Raw genomic sequence first — 22,315 nt, 5'->3', positions numbered from 1 at the left:
AAAAAGAGAAAGAAAATAAATTCCATAAAAATCAATAAAATCAAGTAATCAATTTTAAAAACGTAATTTTAAAACGTAATATAATCTAATTACAAGCACTTAATTTTTTTTTTCAATCTGATTACGTAATCCAGATTACACGTAATCAGTTACTACCCCGCGCTGGGTATCCGTTACTCATCATTGTCCGGTGAATAATTGTTTTTCCAGATTCCATGCATATAGAGGACGTGGAAGCTGTGCAGAAGCTCCAGGACGTGTTGCACGAGGCCCTGCAGGACTACGAGGCGGGCCAGCACGCAGAGGACCCGCGCCGGGCCGGCAAGCTGCTCATGACCCTGCCGCTGCTCCGGCAAACGTCCACCAAGGCGGTGCAGCACTTCTACAGCATCAAACAGGACGGCAAAGTGCCCATGCACAAACTGTTTTTGGAGCTGCTGGAGGCCAAGGTCTAACTCCGCCCCCCCCGGCCCCGCGTTATACCGACAGAGAGCTGGAGGGGGTACGTCACTGACTCCGCCCCTTCGCCGGGCAGACACTGACTAACTCTCTGCCGCTGTTCATGAAACCTTTGTCTATAAACTTTATCAAATAATAACTAAAAACATAACCGTAACGGTACTTCTAATTACTGACAATGATACGTAAATATAAGAATGATTTAAAATGTGATTATTGAGAAAAATATGAAGTGGAAAAAAATGACTGCTCTCATTATTCAGCAGTGGGACTTGAAACCAGCCGTTGACTTGTTCTTCTCGAAAATCTGATGCTGACTTTTTTTGTGCTTTTGAAACATTTTGTTGATTTTCAAAAGAGAATTACTGGAGCCAAGAAAGACCAGCCCTGCCAAAGGAAGGAGGTCCACCCGATGGACACCAGCAAGCGAAACTTTCCCCAAACTGTACCGTCCAGCTCCCATGTTGCTGAAGGAATCTCGGAACCGACCCTCTTTACCATAAGAGTGTGGCGTAGTGACTTTGCGCAGTATTACGTTAGAGGTCCTCGGAGCAGTTTAGCCAAACGGAGATTTTCACGTCTTTGAAGAAGCTGCTCCTCACCATTATGTAGCCATGCGGATTGATCATGTGTGTGTGTCACTCCCTCGTCCTTTTCTTTCAAGTCTTCCAAACACGTCTAGCCTCTTTTAATGATTTCATTTCAATCTTTTCAGGGAATAGCCGAAGCTTTAGTCTCTCATGCAATACCGAGCAAAGATGAATCGCAGTGGTCAAGGAACAGACTCGTTTATTTATTGACTTTATTTTATTATCTTTTATTTGAGTGTATTTTTACTGTACTGAAGGATGTAAATATATGGTATGGTCATCAAACACAATGTTTCTTCATATAATGTTAATAATAGATCGTTATGTTTTTCTACCGACCGCCGTGTTGCGCGATTTACGAACCGTGAAGATGAAAACCTGCTATCTTCTCTAAGCAATAGATGTTTAAAAAGTGGAGGTGTATATGTATGCAATTTTTGTTTGCTTTTTTTCTTTTCTTAGTGCCACACTTACTTGGGAAAATGAATTTCCAGAAGCTTTCGCGTTTCTGTCTGTGCTTGTCATAAGATGATAGATTACATACATGAATATGGCCAGGAGGACCATAACCATTATCTCAAGTCAATTATATATGCATATATATTAACGTCAGCCTCGAAATTCTATTGACATTCTTTCATAATAAAGCAGTATTTGAACTTTGTTAAGCAAAATAGCACTTAGGGAAGACGGAGAAACATCGTAGATTTAGTTTCACGATGGTCCTGATTTTTTTTTTTTTTCTTTTCCTTTTTTTTTTTTTTAGTGCCAGAGATATCATACACATGATGTAATCTTCTTCCAAATGACATTTTTAGCAGAGAGGCTCAAGTATCAAAGCAAGCGATCCACAGCCTTCATCAGAAATATGTCAGTATTAGTATGGGGTATTTTCTGATTATTCTTAAGCATTGTATATTGTAAATGAACAGATTAAAAATCTAACCTAAGACATTTTATTGGAACAGATCAAAGAAAAAAAAAGAATGAAAAATGAACAAAAAAAAAAATGTAGTTCAGCTTCTTGGTGTTTCATGTCTGCTGTGTTTTTTCTGAAACATCTCTGTTTTTTTTTTGTTTTTTTTTTGTTTTTTCCCCCCGTTTCCTCTGTCACACGCAAAAGATGTAGTGTACTACCCGTGGAGATTTGGTTTATCTTCTTTCGTTTTTCTTTTCTAATTTAGTTCATTTTTTAGAGACAGGGTAGAATTAGAGACAATACTGGATGTATGAATCCTCAGGAGCAAGATGATGGGTTCTCAAATAACCTTCTGAAGAAAAAAAAGAAAAAAAAAGACTCTTCCTAGTTACCGCAGATCAACCGATCAACGATCAATATAATCTATGCTGATATATAAGTGAATATTTAAAAGGAGGTGCATTATATGTACAAGAGACCATCTGTGTAACTCCGATCTTGTAGACTAACACTGTATATCATAGGTTACGATGAAAAATATGCTTTGAAATAGTACCCTTTTTCTTCCTTTTCCCCTCTTTTTCTGATTTTCCTTCTCTTTTAACAAAATGCTGTACATAAGGCCTTCATGCTGAACTCCATTGGTATATATCTTGACTCTTTAAGGTTGCAAAGGGAAGAAACATTTTTGTTTGTTTTGGTGTAAGATCGGTTTTCAAAACTATCACTTTGACTTTGTGTGCTTAATAAAAATGACGGAAAAAAAATGAAAGAACAGATCATTTTTTAAGACGAACGGGGAACGAGGGTTTTTAGTTGCTTTTCTCGGTCTTGTTCTATAAATACACTGTATCTATCATTAGCTATTCAAATCTCTTAATAGATTGTGCTTTGGAAAGGTTAGTGTAACGTAACTAGATCTTATCGCTCATGGCAACTCATCAGATGGTCAAAACATGGGGTTGGGAGGGGGGGGGTCTTGCTGTTAAGAAGACGTTGGCACTTTCAAATTTTTCACGTGATCAACTCCTGGCAGATGAGGTGCTGTTTTCTCTCTTTCATTTTTGTTTCTTTCTTTCCTTTTCTTTTGTGTTGTCTTTACTCTGAGGTGATCACGATGGAAATGAAGCGATATGAAACTAGATAAGCTTTCTAATTCCGGTCAGTTTTGTAAGATTTCATTAAAAACGAGAGCAAGTGGTCCTGATCTACACTCAGTCTTTCAGATATGCATTTTTTCCGAGTTGCTTTTAGTGAAGAAAACGAAAAACGAAACGCTTTTGTGACACGTACTGTGTAATTTTGGACAACAAAAAATGGTACACGGACCTCTCGAACCATTTAAAGACAATTTTACTGTCTTTTAACACTCATCTATCCAGCATAGAAATGAAAGTGTAATTAATCCGTACCCACAATGACCTTTTTTTTAGAGATATTTTCTTATTTAAGCAATATGACGGTGCAGTCGTTGTACAATGCGATTCAATTAGTGATCAAATGCTGTATCTATTGGACTATTTTGCAAATTATAGGATTAAGGATGAACAAATGTAAAAACAACTGCTATTTTTCAATGTTGAAGAGATTCTAGGTGTTGGTTGTATTTATTCATGCATTGACACGTCTGCCAAACGCATCTAGGCTTCCTGGCAGTCTAACACAGAAACCAGTGAGGGAAAGGACAAGATCCAGAGGAAGGGGAAAGAATAAAAGAGCATTTGAGAAGCTTCTATGATCAGTATGATAATGATATATTTCAACCCAGCAGTTGCTGAAACAACCTGTAGTGAGAATCATGTCTGTAGTTTTTAGATGTGCTCCACATCGGTAAAACTATTAACTGTATATTTTTGTGATGTGCATCATTACAGTGTGCTCCAAACAATAATGTCCATTTGTGTAAATGTATTTATTTTACATTGTATATATTGTTCAATGCAAAAAGAGAGACCTATGATTCTGTAACTACGATCAGTTCAGATGTGTAACTCCAATTATGCCTTTCAGGATAATAGTAGAGCAATATTAAACATGCTTCCAGTTTTGACTCGGGCTGTGTTTTCCTGTGTAAGAACATGTTTTAACGCATTGTGGTTTTGACTTTTTGTGCTGTAGTGTTCTGTGGACTGCATGATGTGGGGTAAACGTTCAGGCTCGAGACTGTATATGCCTATAGATGTGCTCTTGAAATAATGAGAAATGTTTCTCAGGCACCAAATCAGCATATTAGAATGATTTCTGAAGGATCGTGTGACACTGAAGACTGCTGAAAATTCAGCTTTGCCCTCACAGTAAGATTTAAATATGACTATTTTCAATGAATTTTTCATCAAATTAATGCAGGGTTGTTGAGCATAAGATGCTTTATTAAAAAAAAATGAAAACATCTTACAGACGCCATACTTAGTAGTGTATTTATAATACACTCTATCAATATAAATCAGACAGAAATGTTCTACCTTTAAAATTTAACTTCCATTTTGGCCCTTTTTTATATCATATTGGTCAAGTGAGAGTTTTTAAGCTGATATGACCTGTTACAAATCAGAAACTTTTAGTCACACTCATCAAAAACATTGTACGTCTTTACAGATTTTTAATTTGGAATAAAAATACATGTGGACCACAAAATCAGTCATAAGGGTCAATTTTTTGAAGTTGAGATTTATACATCACCTGAAAGCTGAATAAATAAGCTTTCCATTGATGTAGGACAATATTTGGCCGAGATGCAACTATTTGAAAATCTGGAATCTGAGGGTACAAAAACATCAAAATATTGAGAAAATCACCTTTGAAGTTGTCCAAATGAAGTCCCATTTTGACCCATATAATGTATTGTTGGCTATTGCCACAAATATGCCCATCTGCCCTTCTGACTGGTTTTGTGGTCCATGGTCACTTATTTCTATAAGTACGACAAAAACATTTTCCTTAAGGGAAAAAAAGAAAATTGTGAATAAAACAATGAGCAGAAAGCTGGTATCCAGGCAATAGAGGCGTCTGCTTGACTACTTGACTTTTTTCTTCTTCTCAAGAGCAGTCTGTCATTTTTTTTTTTCCTGCGCTGGCATCTTCACGCGGCCACTCTTCATTCTGTCGCGGTTACAATATTATTGCGTCGGAAAGGGGAAGAAAAATGGTGGATGAGCAGAAAGTTCTTGACAACTTGATGCAGCGTTTGAGGCATGTCCACTCAGAGGGTAATCAGCCGCTATGCCCTGAGGCTTTACAGCAGACACATTGATGTAAGACAACGTTCCTAACATCAGCACAGCCTCACGGTCTGCCCACATCCACTCTGTCTCTCCTATAACACACGACGGCCAAATGAGGAGCAAAAGATACAAACACCAGCAAGAGGAAAGCACTTAGGGTATACCCAAATGGCAAACCCCAACTAAATAATAATATTGTCAAAGGAGACAAAATAATAAGGCTATTCGGGGCAATTTCCTGTATACAGGCTTGAAAAAAAAAGCAAATATAGCACCATGTAGTAAGAGCATTGTGTGTGTAAAATCATCTGCCGCTAATATGTATCATATAATGTGAGGAGACATTTAATGTTCTGTAGCAAAAGCGTTTAAGGCTCTAAAACAGAGAGCAGTGACCTGGAGGCAAATATTTTTCAAGAAGATGACATCATAAGATATTACTTAAAGAGGGCCCCGTTGGCGGAGGATTTTTCCCCCCACTTTTTTTTTCTTCTTCTTTTTTTATTATTTGCGCTGCGGCACATACATTTTACTCATTGACTTCGGAGTTCATTTATTTTATTTTATCTTTACGCCATTGATTCATTATTATGATACAATAAAAGCTACTTGAGCATTTCAGCTGCCAAGTACCGTTATCATTAACCTTGCGAGACGCTAAAAGTGCTCCATGGCATTTGTAATGGCTCTTTTAACTCTTTCCACTCTCCCATGTTATATGGCTGCAATGTGGAGCTGCTGTAATTGGGTTTTCACTGAGGTTGGACCCTCAGAGGAGGCCCCGGTACAAGCTAAGCCGAGGAATATGCGCGGATATGTCGTACTATTTGTATTTCTCCATTATGTCAATTTATGGATCATCCCGTCGGTGCAATTTGGAACCGGAGCGGGAAAGTGTCTTATAGTCCAATTGGGAATTTTGATGTTCCCCATAAAGCTTTAGTTCAAAGTTAAGCTCATTTTAGATTAATTGATCTATTCTAGACATATTAGTTAAACTGCTGATCTTGATAAGTCTGTTTGAAATGACCTCTGTCCTGCTCACATCCGTTTAATGCTTTCTGGTAACCGTATGAACTGACATAAAAAAGGAGTGGCCAAGTGATATAGTCAGGGGTATCATGTACCTTCTTCTTCTTCTTCTTCTTGAAGGGGCACCAGTGACAGTCATCACAAGTGGAGTAAGATGTGACCAAAGAAAAAAAAAAAAAAAAAAAAAAAAAAAAATGGAGGCAGGTAAAGTAATGACTAGTTCAAAGCAAATGATTTGCAGAATACAGTTTAATTGTTCTGACAAAATGTAAATGTGAATCAGTGATTCTAGTCACTGTGTTCTAGACCTTTTTTAACTTATAATAATTGTGCAATTTATTTAGTTTTTTTGGTTCAAAAATTCTGAGAGGGCTTGTTTAACCCCTCCCGTTGTACTCGCACTGCTCCGAGCAGGATTCAAACCAGCGTTTCCGGCATGGGAGGCGGACACACTAACAAGACTGCAATCTCTTAATCGCTAATGCACCTTTTTAGGCCAGGGGTGTGGTTTACCTGCATAGCTCTTTACAAGCTGGCCTACAATACACTCACCCCCCTAAACCTCACTCCCATCCGGGTCACGGCACCAATGTAACCCCTCCTGTTCAACTCGTACTGCTCTGAGTGGGATTTAAACCTCCGTTTCCGGCTTGAATGGCGGGCGCGCTAACAAGGACGGTAAAGACCGCAGCCTCTAGTGTTAATTGCTAGTGCAGCTCTTTAGGCCAGGGGAGTGAGGTTTACCTGCACAGCTCTTTACTAGCTGGACTACATTACACTCACTCCCATCCGGGTCACGGCACCAATGTAACCCCTCCTGTTCAACTCATACTGCTCTGAGTGGGATTTAAACCTCCGTTTCCGGCTTGAATGGCAGGCGCACTAACAAGGACGGTAAAGACCGCAGAGTCTAGTTTTAATTGCTAGTGCAGCTCTTTAGGCCAGAGGAGTGAGGTTTACATGGACAGCTCTTTACTAGCTGGACTACATTACACTCACTCCCATCCGGGTCACGGCACCAATGTAACCCCTCCTGTTCAACTCATACTGCTCCGAGCGGGATTTGAAATCGTGTTTCTGACATGGGTGGTGGACACGCTAACAAGGATGATAAAGACCACAGCCTCTAGTGTCAGTCTCTAGTGGCCACACATGCATAGTCAAAAAAAAAAAGTTTGTTCAATGAATTTATTTAAATGAAGAAAAACTTTAAGTTTAGGTCCGTACAACAAGACAAATTCATTTAAACAGTGTTTTGTTGAACCGATTTATTGGATGTAAATTCCAGTGTTATAGGTGATAACTCGCATTAGCCAACAACTAAGTACGAAGAGACTGATCTCAGAACTGGCACTGAGTGAAGCAACACAGATTGTGGTCTTAATGTTGCCTCCGAAAACCTAAGCACAAGTGTCAAGGCCAGAACACACCAAGCCGACGCCGACAAACTAGTGGCGACGAAAGCAGACTGCGGGGTTGGCTCACGTCGGCAGCGTCTGTGTCCAAAGTTGCCCTGACACACCAAACCAACACTAAACAGCTGACGGCCAAGTAGCACGTCAGTTCTGCGCCTGCGTGAGATGAAATGCCTTTCCGTACCAGCAGGTGGCAGTATCTGAACAGCCAATCAGAATGATCAGATGGCCCGACGGACTTACGAGCTCCGACGGCGATTCAACATTTCGAATCGGCCGAAAAAAAGCTGACAAGGACCAACTTCAGCTGACGGTGCGGAACACACTGAGAAAACTTAGTCGGCCGACTAAGAAAAACTGCCCGACAGCCAACCGTCGGCTTGGTGTGTTCCTGCCTTCACTATTCAACAATGGTAACCACATAATTTTAAATTTCCAGCACAACAGAACATTAAATATTAAGTCTTTTTAAAGTTAACTTACATTTTACAAATTCAAGTGGTTTGAACATAATGAAATTAAGTTGTGACAAAATGTTCATGTATTGTTTGGCTTCAGCTCATTCAGCTCATCTAGTCTATAAAAATGACTCTCAAGGGAAGCATTGTATGGCTCTCAATCTAACCAAATGCATTTCGCTCATCTTCAGCTGCAGGTTTTGAAGAGTTGAATGCAATATAGACCAACTTTCCTGGTCATTTCATACGGCAAACTACTTTGTCTCTTGAGCGGTACTGTATGTTTTGTGGTGTCCCCGATGTGCCATGGGAACAAAGTTCGACTGGTGGCATGGGTGTGCTTGGCGTCATCTGTGAAGTGCTAATGTGTGCAGTTGGGCCCTGATGGCTTTTTGTCAGTGAGTCCACCCAATTTATTTCTCAGTGTGAGAGCAGGGTCACTCTCCTGGGTCTTAGTGTGCTGATGGCCTGGGCCACACTGTGGTAATGGCCTTTCACAGGTCTCCTGCTCCCTCGACGCCGGTTATGTCTCTGCGAGAGACATCATGGGGGCCTGATATGTGTGTGTAGAAAGAGAGAAGGAAGTGTGTAGATCCGATTCCTGACAATGTGCAAAGAAGGCAACTTTGGGCTTATCCCTCTTGAGACCCAGTTAACCCCTAGATGCAAGCAGCTACCCTACATTCTCTGAATCCCTGGGTCTGAAATTGTGAATAACCAAACTTATTATACTTAACTCTCAGTTTATTTTTAAAATATGATTTTCTGTTGAATTTCATGTCCTTTTTTTTTTTCTTTTTATTCTTTTTAATTGTTTTTAAATCATTTTATAATGCTGTCGCTTTCAATCCTCCAAATATAGGACTTTTGTCAGGTACAAAAATGTATGTTTTGTATTGAGACACAATTAAAGCACTGACACATTTTACAAAATATCTTTTTTGTTTGTTTGTTTTCCACAGAAGAATGTACAGTACAGTCCAAAAGTTTGGAACCACTAAGATTTTTAATGTTTTTAAAAGAAGTTTCGTCTGCTCACCAAGGCTACATTTATTTAATTAAAAATACAGTAAAAAACAGTAATATTGTGAAATATCATTAAATTTAAAATAACTGTGTACTATTTAAATATATTTGACAAAGTAATTTATTCCTGTGATGCAAAGCTGAATTTTCAGCATCGTTACTCCAGTCTTCAGTGTCACATGATCCTTCAGAAATCATTCTAATATGCTGATTTGCTGCTCAGTAAACATTTATGATTATTTTCAATGTTGAAAACAGTTGTGTACTTTTTTTTTCAGGATTCCTTGATGAATAGAAAGTTCAAAAGAACAGCATTTATCTGAAATACAAAGCTTCTGTAGCATTTTACACTACCGTTCAAAAGTTTGGGGTCAGTAAGAATTTTTATTTTTTTGAAAAGAACTGAAAGAAATGAATACTTTTATTCAGCAAGGATGCATTAAATCAATCAAAAGTGGCAGTAAAGACATTTATAGTGTTACAAAAGATTAGATTTCAGATAAACACTGTTCTTTTGAACTTTCTATTCATCAAATAATCCTGAAAAAAAATATTGTACACAAATATTTTGTACAATTGTACACATTAAATGTTTCTTGAGCAGCAGATCAGCATATTAGAATGATTTCTGAAGGATCATGTGACACTGAAGACTGGAGTAATGATGCTGAAAATTCAGCTTTGCCATCACATGAATAAATTACTTTGTGAAATATATTCAAATAGAAAACAGTTATTTTATATTGTAATAATATTTCACAATATTACTGTTTTTTACTGTATTTTTAATTAAATAAATGTAGCCTTGGTGAGCAGACGAAACTTCTTTTAAAAACATTAAAAATCTTAGTGGTTCCAAACTTTTGGACTGTACTATAAGTCATACAGTCTCGGAACAACAACACGAGGGTGAGTAATGACAAAATTTCATTTTTGGATAAACTATCTCTTTAATGTTTTAGATCACATCAAATTTTCACAGCCTATGTTTTTAACATTTGCTTTTCATAAATATGAATGTTTATTTTTAGTTTGAACACAGCTTAGAAAATCTAAAACTAAAAAATCTTCTTATAAGACATTCCAGTATTAGTATCTCATTAGTCATCTGTATCTTATTAATAAAGTGGGTTAGTTCCCATCTAAACCCTTCTTTTACTCCTCTCTTCACACACCACGTCTCCACCGTTCTACTGAGGCAGATAATGACTCATCTCCAGCAGAATAGCCTTTTTCAATTTTAGAACTACTTAACACTAAATGTAACTGGTAGATCACTCAAAAGCAATTAATTGTCGTCCCTGTAAAAGGCAAGTTCACCATCTCCTTAATACACGGGATAAAATGGATCAGACGGCACCAGCTCATTGAGAGCATTAGCAGGTCACACTTGCACGTTTATTTGCACTTAAATGTTTTACTCTACATTCGATGAACCATTAATTCGGTTAGTGCACTTTTATAAATAGTTTGGGGTGTCATCTGGGTTTGAATTAGTAGCACTTGAGAACTCTTTAGGGGAGGCCTTCATAAAATAGCATAAAACACAATAAATAACTAATGTGTGGATTCAGGGATTTCTTGGAGGAAGCTAAATTTATAGATATGGTTTTGACTAGATAAAATGAAACAATTTAAAATTAAATTTAAAGTTTCTTTGTTTTACACTAGATGTTTTCTTTGTATTTCCTCTTCTGTACCTTATTTCCTTGTAATTCGGTCCATGCTTTCAACCATAGCTGGTGTTTGTTTCTGCTGAAATCTCACCCCCCTGTGGCGCAGTGAGCTGAATGACTGACTGTGTATGTGTGTGTGGCAACCGAACACTCCAGAGCCCATTGTGACTTGACTTCCTAGTGATCTCCAGTTCCTACTCCGAGCCAGCATGGGGTGTCTGGAGTGTCACATCTGACAACTCAATATACAACCATGTCGCTACACAGGAGAGGAGCAATCTGAGAGATGATGCACTGGCACAGTCCCTCTATGTCCATCTTTTTCTCTGACAGCAACAGGGATTCCAAGCACTACAGCTGTCTTGAAGTGCACATCACCCACATTTTCTGCCTCCCACCCCCCTCCACTTCCCTCTGCAACTTGTTTACAATCTCTTTACACATATGTCCTCAATTATTAAAGCAGAGATTTAGATTTCAGATTTAGAAGTGCTGAAAAGAAGCATTTGACAAAGTATTTGAAACTTCAATAATAGCTACGAAGCGAAACGAAACAAAACAAAACAAAACAAAACACAGTGCCTTTGTACCATAGTGTAAAACAATAACAAAGAAAAAAATCTCAATGAAGCTATACAATAACTAAACAAAAACATGCGGACTGGACTGCGTATTTCTCCGCCTTTCTACAATAGAAAACTGTTGTGTATGTGACAAATACAATTTTCAGCTGATCTTTGATAAAACGGTAACACTTTACAATAAGGTTAATGCATTACCTAAAAATGACCAATGCATTCATAACAGTATTGATTAATCTTTGTTAATGTTAGTTAATAAGAATACAGCTAACACTTTAGAATACTGATCCTTCATTAATGAATAACTGCACAGGAACAAATGAATACTGCAGTATTAACACTCAAGTAACTACTATTAACTAACAATAAACTCTGATTAATGAATTAGTAAGTAACAGTGCTCAGTTGTAGGTGGTAGTTCACTATTAACTAATCAGTAACTACTGTTTTTTCATTCCTCCCAGAGAACTACTAAGAACTACTATATACAGGTTCATAATTAACATGAATGATGCTTAATGTATAATTAATTCTAGAGTAAAGGCCTTGGTAACACACTAGTAATGACTGAAGTATTACTAAATACTTAAGAAGGAATTACTAATTATTTGGATCAGTATTCTAAAGTGAAAAACATGATAACTCTCTAGTAACTACTGAAGTCTTTGTGAACTTTTGATGTTTTTGTATGTTTTTGTACAGTAATTCCTTATGAGATATTTGGTAAAACTTAAGTAATTACTAGTGGGTTACTATGATCTTCACTTTAGCATACGGATCCAAATAAGAAGTAGTTACTTTAGAGTTATAGTAACTCTTGAGTTATTACTATCCAATACTTTACAAAAACCTCAAAAGTTTACAAAGACTTCAGTAGTTACTAGAGAGTTATCATGCTTTTCACTTTAGAATACTGATCCAAATAATTAGTAATTCCTTCTTAGGCATTTGGTAATACTTCAGTCATTACTAGTGGGTTACCAAGGCCTTTACTCTAGAATTAATTATACCTTATTCATTATTCACATTAATTACGAACACGTATATAGTAGTTCTTAGTAGTTCTCTGGGAGGTATGAAAAAAACAGTAGTTACTGATTAGCTAATAGTGAACTACCACCTTTAACTAAGCACTATTACTTACTAACTCATTCATCAGAGTTTATTGTTAGTTAATAATAGTTACTAGAATGTTAATAATGCATTACTCATTTGTTCCTGTGTAATTATTCATTAATGAAGGATCAGTATTCTAAAGTGTTACCCTATTTTTTTTATTGTTAGTTCATGTTAACACAGATTTAGCAAGCACATTGATGAAGTGTGCTGAAATATACAACCGGAATGCTATCTGTACCCCTTTGCCAAACTATGGCAGATTTTTCTTCCTGCACTGGGAGTAAGAGGCTAATATAATCATATGTATCTCAGCAGGACAGGGATTTCACTATGGAACCCTGGGGGAAAATACCACAGAACTGCACATCAGCAGCATAAAGCTCAAGATATGACTTTCAGGCTTTATTACAATTTATGGCATTAACATGTCCCATATTTTATTGTAAAACAAACCATATGCCAGTTTAACAGTCAAAAGGTGCATTTCTGCCAGTGGATTCCTGTTAGTAAAGCCAGGGAGGACGGGACTGATTTATATGTTGGTTTATGTTAATTTGGCATAAATGAGAAACAGTGATATTATTCAGTCCAGTGTGGATTTTTAATATCGCATCACATATTTAATAGGGGAAAAACAGAAAAAAATCTAATGGAAACAGTGCAATGTGTTGTTTTTGTAGTTGTTGAGCTTCATTAATTAGCAGAAGAGTCCAGGCGCACAGCTGGGTTAAACTGCCAGGGTTCGTCTCCTGAGTAACTGGAATGCAGAGGATAGCAGTGTTAGCCTCATTTGCATGCTATCTCTGTGAACAAAAGCTAAGATAATGCTAAGGCTAATTCTAACACCGCTCTTCATTTCAACATTCTCAGCATTTGTGTGCAGCAGAGGCTGCAAGACAGGAGGCTTAAGAAAAATCGATATGATTAAAATCCAAACCTGATGTCTACTTCAGTCTAATGGAATAGGAAAACATGATGAAACTGTAGTCAATGTTGGGAAATACTTTCATTAGCCTTGATCTTAAATTTTATCTCATGAGGATAAATAGAAAATGCTAAATATGCACTCAGAATATTGGAATGTACATGTTTGTGTTTTCGTGTTTCAAATTAGCCTCATATTATACCACACTTCTCATAGTTGATGTAACATTATTAGAATTGAATGTTAAAGGGATAGTCCACCCAAAGAAATTCTGTCATCAATTACTCACCCTCATGTCGTTCCAAACCTGCATGACTTATTAAGAAAATGCAAATGTTGATAACTAGTTTTGGTTCCCATTGACTTCTATTGTATGGACAATAGAAGTCTATCCGCTGGTCGTGGCGTAAGGAATGCCGTTTCTGGGTCCAAGTCCCCGTTTGTTTCACTTGAGAATGCCGTCTTTAAAAATTTAAAAAAGTTAAAGATTTAAAATACTTACAGTCTACCAACAGTCTCCGTGCTCACAGCGTCACAGACATGAATATATTAACGATTTATAAGATGAATCACTGTCTGGCCATTTGGGATTGGTATGGATTTTGGTATGGAGATAAAGGTTATGATTATAATTTTTTGGTAGTATTACACACATAATGTGTTTATATTAGCAATGTTAGGTTTTTTTTGTTTGTTTTTTTTTTCTTGTTTTTTGTGGTATGAGATAGAGCGTTTGGACCCGGAAGCGCTGCCACGTGACGTCAGACTTAACATACGAATTGTATGAAAATAGAAGTGTCAATTAGAACTGACACTGTTTGGTTAATTCATCAAAATATCTTCTTTTGTGTTTACAGGTTTGAAATGACCTGAGGGTGAGTAAATCATGATAGAATTTTCATTTTTGGGTGGATTGTCCCTTTAAGCAGTTATTCAAAATTTACCAACATTTAAACTAATTGCAGCCCTTATGTGAACAAGTCCAGTATATGTTCTAATAGCGGCAGAAATAAGCTGCTGTTCCTCAGACCAATACATGTTTAAAGGGAAAGTCATTCTACAGCTGGACACAGCTGATGGAGTTTATTGATTATTAGGCAACTGAGCTAAGCTGCTTAAGGTCATTAGATGCACTTAATTAAAAAGTGGTAGGACTGTCTTTGTTTACAAAAGTAATTGCAACTGTTAAATATCTCCCATAGATAATAAATAGTTTCAAATAATAGGAGACTTTTGTTTTAATCACGTATAACCCTGTTGTATGGTTTGCTGCATGCTCGTGCAAGGTTTGCATACACATTAGCCGACAGATGAAGTGGATCAGATGCAATATTTGTCAAATAAATAGATGTTTCAGATACTTTCAAGTAACAACATAAACACTTCATTTAATACTTTACACTGTATATACTGGTTAATACAGAGCCTGTATGTAGAAGTTCAACATGGGGTCTATATTTTAATCAGTTTTATTTTGATAAACATGACACGATATAACATTAAGATTAACTGATGCTGTAGATCACATGACGGTGACAACCTAGTATGACCAAATTTCATTCATACCACACACATTCACACTATCCACCTATTCCTAACAAGCCTACTGCGTTTTAGACTATTGGTGGCACTTCCATTTTGGGGAAGTTCCACTCAAAAAGACTCAGAAAATCATTTCAAATCAAAAGGTTGCACTACAGATAATCCTTATCCATCAGTTTGACTGAATGAGCTGTAAAATTTCCTTCATGTTCAGGCTTCAAGAGAATAACGTAATGCTTTTCATTTTAATGTGACTTGGCATGACAAGAATATCTATGGCAAGAGCTCTTTTCAGTCACTGCATTCTTTTCCTCCTGATTATTTTCCTTTTCCTTTGTATTCCGCTGTAACAGTATGAAAAAATACTGCGCATTTGAGGTCTGCTCTTGTGTTTTACGATATTTACTTTATATCCCATTAAGAATTCGCTGGAATGCACTAAGAATCTCTTGTTTTTCTCCACAAATCCTCACGTCTCTTTCCAGGTTTGTTTTCACACCCATGCTTTAAAATGTAATTGTCTCCTCTTTTCACTTCTAATCCCTGTAATAAGCAGTGTTTACCCGAATGTTTCTAAAGCATGTAAATATAATATTTATTGTTTGTCACAATGACAGAAATCACATTACTATTTACATAATACATACATATTACTACAGTGATATTTAATGGGTTTTTGGTTTTAACTGAAGAGACAGTATTAAACATAATACAGTAATAACACAGTAATACTGTATGTATTTAACAAACCAATGAATAACATGATATAAAATCATGTGAAAACTGTAAACTAAATACAAAAACATATAATACAGCTTCAATTATTACAAACTCAATTGAGTTTATTCCTGTTCCTGTTCAGACAGAGAAGAACTTTATATAAGTTAAATGCATGTCTTTGAAATCAGAACATGAGAATGTGATTCCATCAAAGATCTGGTGGAGGTACAACTCTGTGGAAACCCAACTCAGACTATGTAAATAATGTTCACGCTCCCTCCAGTCTACCAGAGTACACTGATTTACCCTTATTAGCTGATAATTCTGATTATGTTCAAAATGGACAAATTTCTTCTGTAACTCTCCTCTCTTAGAAAACTTCAGACTGAAATCTACATTGATCTGCTGATGTTTTCAGACTGTGAAAAAAAAAAAAAGAGATCAGGTATTTTCAATCTCATCTGAAATGAGCAGTGTTGGGGGCAATGCATTACAAGTAACTTGCATTATGTAATCAGATTACTTTTTGATGTAACGATGGCGAGTAAAGCGATGCATTACAAGTAACTTGCATTATGTAATCAGATTACTTTTTTGATGTTACGACGAGTAAAGCATTGCATTACAAGTAACATGCATTATGTAATCAGATTACTTTTTTGATGTTATGATGAGTAAAGCAATGCATTACAAGTAACATGCATTATGTAATCAGATCACTTTTTTGATGTTATGACGAGTAAAGCAACGCATTAGCCTACAAGTAGCATGCATTATGTAATCAGATTGCTTTTTTTGATGTAAAGACGAGTAAAGCAACGCATTAGCCTGTAAGTAGCATCCATTATGTAATCAGATTACTTTTTGATGTAACGATGACGAGTAAAGCAATGCATGACAAGTAACATGCATTATGTAATCAGATTACTTTTTTGATGTTACGACGAGTAAAGCAACGCATTACAAGTAACATGCATTATGTAATCAGATTACTTTTTTGATGTTATGATGAGTAAAGCAATGCATTACAAGTAACATGCATTATGTAATCAGATCACTTTTTTGATGTTATGACGAGTAAAGCAACGCATTAGCCTACAAGTAGCATGCATTATGTAATCAGATTGCTTTTTTTGATGTAAAGACGAGTAAAGCAACGCATTAGCCTGTAAGTAGCATCCATTATGTAATCAGATTACTTTTTGATGTAACGATGACGAGTAAAGCAACGCATTACAAGTAACATGCATTATGTAATCAGATTACTTTTTTGATGTAAAGACGAGTAAAGCAACGCATTACAAGTAACATGCATTATGTAATCAGATTACTTTTTTGATGTAAAGACGAGTAAAGCAACGCATTACAAGTAACATGCATTATGTAATCAGATTGCTTTTTTGATGTAAAGACGAGTAAAGCAATGCATTAGCCTATAAGTAGCATCCATTATGTAATCAGATTACTTTTTTGATGTAACGAGTAAAGCAACGCATTACAAGTAACATGCATTATGTAAAGACGAGTAAAGCAACGCATTACAAGTAACATGCATTATGTAATCAGATTACTTTTTTGATGTAAAGACGAGTAAAGCAACGCATTACAAGTAACATGCATTATGTAATCAGATTACTTTTTTGATGTAAAGACGAGTAAAGCAACGCATTACAAGTAACATGCATTATGTAATCAGATTACTTTTTTGATGTAAAGACGAGTAAAGCAACGCATTACAAGTAACATGCATTATGTAATCAGATTACTTTTTTGATGTAAAGACGAGTAAAGCAACGCATTACAAGTAACATGCATTATGTAATCAGATTGCTTTTTTGATGTAAAGACGAGTAAAGCAATGCATTAGCCTATAAGTAGCATCCATTATGTAATCAGATTACTTTTTTGATGTAACGAGTAAAGCAACGCATTACAAGTAACATGCATTATGTAAAGACGAGTAAAGCAACGCATTACAAGTAACATGCATTATGTAATCAGATTACTTTTTTGATGTAACGAGTAAAGCAACGCATTACAAGTAACATGCATTATGTAATCAGATTACTTTTTTGAGTAAAAAGTAAAGCAACGCATTACAAGTAACATGCATTATGTAATCAGATTACTTTTTTGATGTAAAGACGAGTAAAGCAACGCATTACAAGTAACATGCATTATGTAATCAGATTACTTTTTTGATGTAAAGACAAGTAAAGCAAGGCATTACAAGTAACATGCATTATGTAATCAGATTACTTTTTTGAACTGCAAATTATATTTTAATAACACAAATACATTTATTTACAACCAAAAAGGTTACTGCAGTGTTTAAATAACAGTCACAGTAATAGTGTGCATTTTAGATGAAATATAGCTATGCATGATGTCCAATTTAGTGGACAAATGATTAATCAGAATTTCCTCCCAATCTAAAATCAATACTTGGAAAATTTAATAATGACATGCATGACTCTTTAGATGTTACTTGATGTTACAACATTATTATTATTATTTACCTGCAAGAGTCTCCTATGATAGAAGGAATGGATGAATATGTGAATGAGTAGACTATGCTGACAATCATTAACTTTAATATTTAGGTTAAAATAGGCTCTGTGTATAATGTACGTATTATGTGCTGTATATGCCTATAACCTTTCCTTTTTGTCTATTTTTGTAACAAATTTCCCAAGTATTGCACTTTTGTATTTCTTTTTCTTAATTCTCAACATGTTTTTTGATTGAAAAAGTATTACATCTGACAAAAATACCAATCTACAAAAAACTGTAAAATTCAATATTATGTGATTAATATATAAAATTGTATTCACACAACAAAGCCCATTCAGTTAATGACACTACTCCAGATTATTTTAGTTTTAATTTGTAGCCTAATGAATAAAAAAATCGAAAATTTATATGGAGACTGCTCTAAGATAGCCTAATCATAATTTTTAGCTTTATATCGAAGACTTTCATAAAGTTCAAAGCAAGTGCACCATAGGCCTCTAAATATGCAAGGGGATCAGTGAAGTGTAGAAAATATTCCACAAACTTTAAGAGTTTAAAATGTAATTGTCTTTGGATATGAATGTATCCAAATTTCATCCTCCCAGCTTACTGGAAAAGCTTCTCAAGACAGTCAAAACATATAATTAATGTATATGCTTGGGTCTCTGAGAGTTAAAGCAGGTGTAGGCCAGTCAGTTATAAGGGTTGTTCCATTTACACCCATTTCAAGTGGGTTTAAGGTGCACAAAGTAGGATGAGACATTTGGCCAATGTAATGCCATCCCAGATTCCCAGTGATCAGTGTGAGCCATTGCGTCATGGACCATAATAATACTCAGACATCCCCACATAGTGCATTCATTCAGCCCCCCTCTCTTTAATCCTTTGTCCTGCTTTCCCCTCCCGGAGTCCAGCACCTGAATGTGCAACTCTGTGCTCGGTTGCTTAGCGACGTCGAGTGGCGTTCCTGAGCCAAGAGATCCACTTGTTAAATCGAGACGTAATGTAACACTGACATCTTCCTCCAGCGACCGATCAATGATGCCAACAGGTGTTTTGTTTTTATTCGTGGCGGATATGTGCGTGTATGTTATTTATCAGCATTTCGGTAAATTGTTTTAGTGGTCGAGCGTTCAAGTTCTGGACAGGAGCAGATGGCGAACTCTCATAATCTGCTTTGCTCAGAGTGGCCACGCGCTCCTTGAATTCATCATGCGCCGAGGTAAGAATATAGTAGTCTGTTTTTCGTGTCTCATATGGATCTTCAGTGTGCTTTTCCCCGTTAATATTTGCTTGTACTCAATTAGTTTAATGCGACACATTTCTTCTATTTATTAAAGACGTTTAAACAAAACAGCCAGTGTTTTTGTTCACTGAAGTGGATGGTGCGCATTATGGAATCTAATTAAGAAAGTCTGAATAAAAACGATGGAGGTTTAAACGTATGTATTTTTACATATAAGTGTACAAACAACGTTTCAGTTGTCACAAAAGTTTGTCAGAGTATCCAACGCTTAATAGAAGTCGTAGAACAGAAGTAGCATTCGCCTGAGGAGGTAACCATAGTAACAGTATGCTGCCATAGTGTCGGACGGGAAAACGTCAAACTGGATTATCACTGAATTTGAATTACATATTTTTTTTCACATATTTCAAACTGTAATCACAAAAACTGAAGTGTTTTGTTTAGAATGTCGTGAAATTATGTGACGGGTAGCTCTAGAGGCACCAAAAAAGACAATTCTTGTCGCTTGAGGAGAACCTTACCTAGCCTACAGAAGTCCTTTAAAACGTCTACCCCCAGAAAGTCTTTGTATAACACTCACACGTTTGACAAAGGACAGAATTTCCCAAGGGTTTTCTTGTTTTTGCTCTTTTTCTTCATTCTGATACAAAGTCAATAAGATTGGCTCCAGAAACCTGTTCGAATGCATGTTGGCAAATAGCCCGCTGCGATAGTAACGTGAACAAGGTTGAGCTCGTGCTCAGTCATCAGTCTAGTAGACTCTTACTCTGGATTTTTTTAAGGAACTATAAACCTACCTGATTTGTTTTTCATCTCTTCTTTGTGCATGTATTTTATGTCTTTACTGTACACCATTTTTGAAAGGTTATTATAATTCTCCTCTTTATAATGCCACTTGAATTGAGGGTGGAAAGCCATGCCCAGTGCAATTCAGATGCACCAGCAAAAGTAATTGTTAAGCTTTTCTTGCATCAAGTGGAATCCTAAGAGCCTTAGGCAGGGTGTCAGGGTATAATATTTTCATAAATATGTTTTCACATATGATTTTACTCTTCCTTTCTCCCTTTGGTTTTCTACAGGACTTTGACGGGCCCAAATCCTAGCTATCATGTGAAGGCTTTGGCCTCCTCTTTGACATTGTGCCATTAAGCTGCGCTGCCTTACCCAAGGCACTGGACTGTAAAAATGTCACCACCGGCATGACCATCATTACTTATTTAAGATCACTACATCAGGAGGCAACCTCGGCACCAACAACGAATTGGCTCCTTGGGCACAAAGGTGCTATGTTATTACTGTACACCCTAGGCTTTTATGCCTCCCTCAGCCTGGTTGCCCCTCAGGGCAACTTCCCCAGGCTTGAGAACATAGGGGCATATAAATCTGTCAGCACCATGCCGACGATGGCCACATGTGGAATTCCTGAAAGGAGTACTTTCTGTCAAGCCGGCCAGGTTCAGGAGGATCTCCTCACCTGTATCCAGAAATTCTGTATCCAAGAGTGTCCATATAGTTCCTCTACGCCAGACTACACCGACGTTTTCGCCACAAGTGTGGGCACGTGCTGGAAAAGTGATGCACGAGACCACCACCCAGGTGCAGAGGCTGATTCCACCAGCTTCATCTTTCCCACCTCGAGAGGTTGTCCGGCTTCCCCCTCAACTCTAAGCTTCGGCCCAGCAAGCTCATTTACTCTAACGGTGTGGCTGAAACTCGAGCAAGACACTGTAATGTAAGTAGACACACGTCCAGAATTTTCCCTTAAGAAGATCAGAGAGGCAGTGCAAGTGTTTCTGTCACTTAGAGAGTGAATATTTTACTTAATCAACCAGATCAGTTTCAATACCTGTTCCGTTCCAGGAAAAGAATGACTTGTTAGAACGCCGCTGTATGATCTAAACCCGATATGGATTAGCTCGACCGCTCGCCTTGCCAGAGCTGGTTTTATTCAAAATAGCTTTTCCTGTGTAGTTGATCCCCACTCAGCTGTTGGTTGTCCTCACCTCATTTTCAGACATTTCCTCTGTTGTATCTCCACTTTGAAACCGTGTTGGTACATGGAATACATTCAGTGAGGAGTCCTGCCAAGTTGAAAAAGCTATGAGCCCTGCTTGCTCTGCTCCGGCAAGACCAGCTGTGGCCAGTTTTAGATCAATGAAATGAAATTGCCACAGTGTTTCCTGAGCTCTGGCAAAAAAGCATCAACTCAAAGGCCACTTTGTTTTTCCACAGCACAGAAAATGATATAGTTGAAAGTGGGTGATGGGATGAAAGGATGGAGTCAGAGAGGCTGTAGACGAAGAACAACTGTTTCAGCATTTTATATCAAGTGCAGAGCTTGAAAAGGGAGAGAAAGCCACCAGCGTGTAGTGTTGAAAAATAAATAAGCGAGTCCGTGCGGTCAAGGCGGTTCATCCAACGCAGTCTCTCCTTGAAGTGGCGCGAGGCGGAGTCAACAGGCATGTGTGTTTATTCTGTTCTTAGTGAATTAATTGGCCTGTGTTTAATACCTGCCTAAGATCCCCTTGGTAATATGACATAAAAATATACACCGCTCAGACGTAGTTTTTTGGAACACTTGCCTTACTAGACATATTGAATACTAAAATGTTGCCTTCCCTGGAGAAACCTGGCCTAATTGCAAGTGGAGCAGGCAGCAAAGCTTGGCTATAGGTGAGATGTTTCTGACTCCGAGGCCAGCCGCAACCTGAGTACAAATGCTTTATGATTTATTGGATGCGGTGGCCTGTGTTCGTAAATGCTGCCGTTTCCCGTAAAACGTCTGTAATGGTGTTTCATATGACAGTGTATGAGGTTGTTTTTGAGTAACAAGAAAAGGCAAATGGAAAATATTGATACAACTTGCATAAAT

General features: G+C 37.2%; 2 protein-coding genes across 8 annotated transcripts in view; both read left to right on the top strand.

Annotated features, from left to right (window-relative positions):
* esrrga (estrogen-related receptor gamma a) overlaps positions 1-4,018 on the top strand; it is a 190,213-nt gene extending 186,195 nt beyond the window's left edge. For all 7 annotated transcript variants that reach the window (XM_048191497.1, XM_048191495.1, XM_048191496.1 and 4 more), the window contains one exon: positions 211-4,018. In XM_048191497.1, the coding sequence (XP_048047454.1) occupies positions 211-455 (245 nt within the window). In that variant the 3' untranslated portion in view covers positions 456-4,018. The remainder of the gene's footprint in view (positions 1-210) is intronic.
* Positions 4,019-19,049: 15,031 nt separating this feature from the next.
* ush2a (Usher syndrome 2A (autosomal recessive, mild)) overlaps positions 19,050-22,315 on the top strand; it is a 250,931-nt gene continuing 247,665 nt past the window's right edge. Inside the window, 2 exon segments of the mRNA XM_048191491.1 lie at positions 19,050-19,419; positions 20,523-21,175. Coding sequence (XP_048047448.1) covers positions 20,643-21,175 — 533 coding nt within the window. The 5' untranslated portion in view covers positions 19,050-19,419; positions 20,523-20,642.

Source organism: Megalobrama amblycephala, linkage group LG5 (assembly GCF_018812025.1).
Source record: "Megalobrama amblycephala isolate DHTTF-2021 linkage group LG5, ASM1881202v1, whole genome shotgun sequence".
In the NCBI taxonomy this organism is placed as follows: Eukaryota; Metazoa; Chordata; class Actinopteri; order Cypriniformes; family Xenocyprididae; genus Megalobrama; species Megalobrama amblycephala.
Note: the sequence above shows the minus strand (reverse complement) of the source record. Positions and strands in the feature narration are given on the sequence as shown.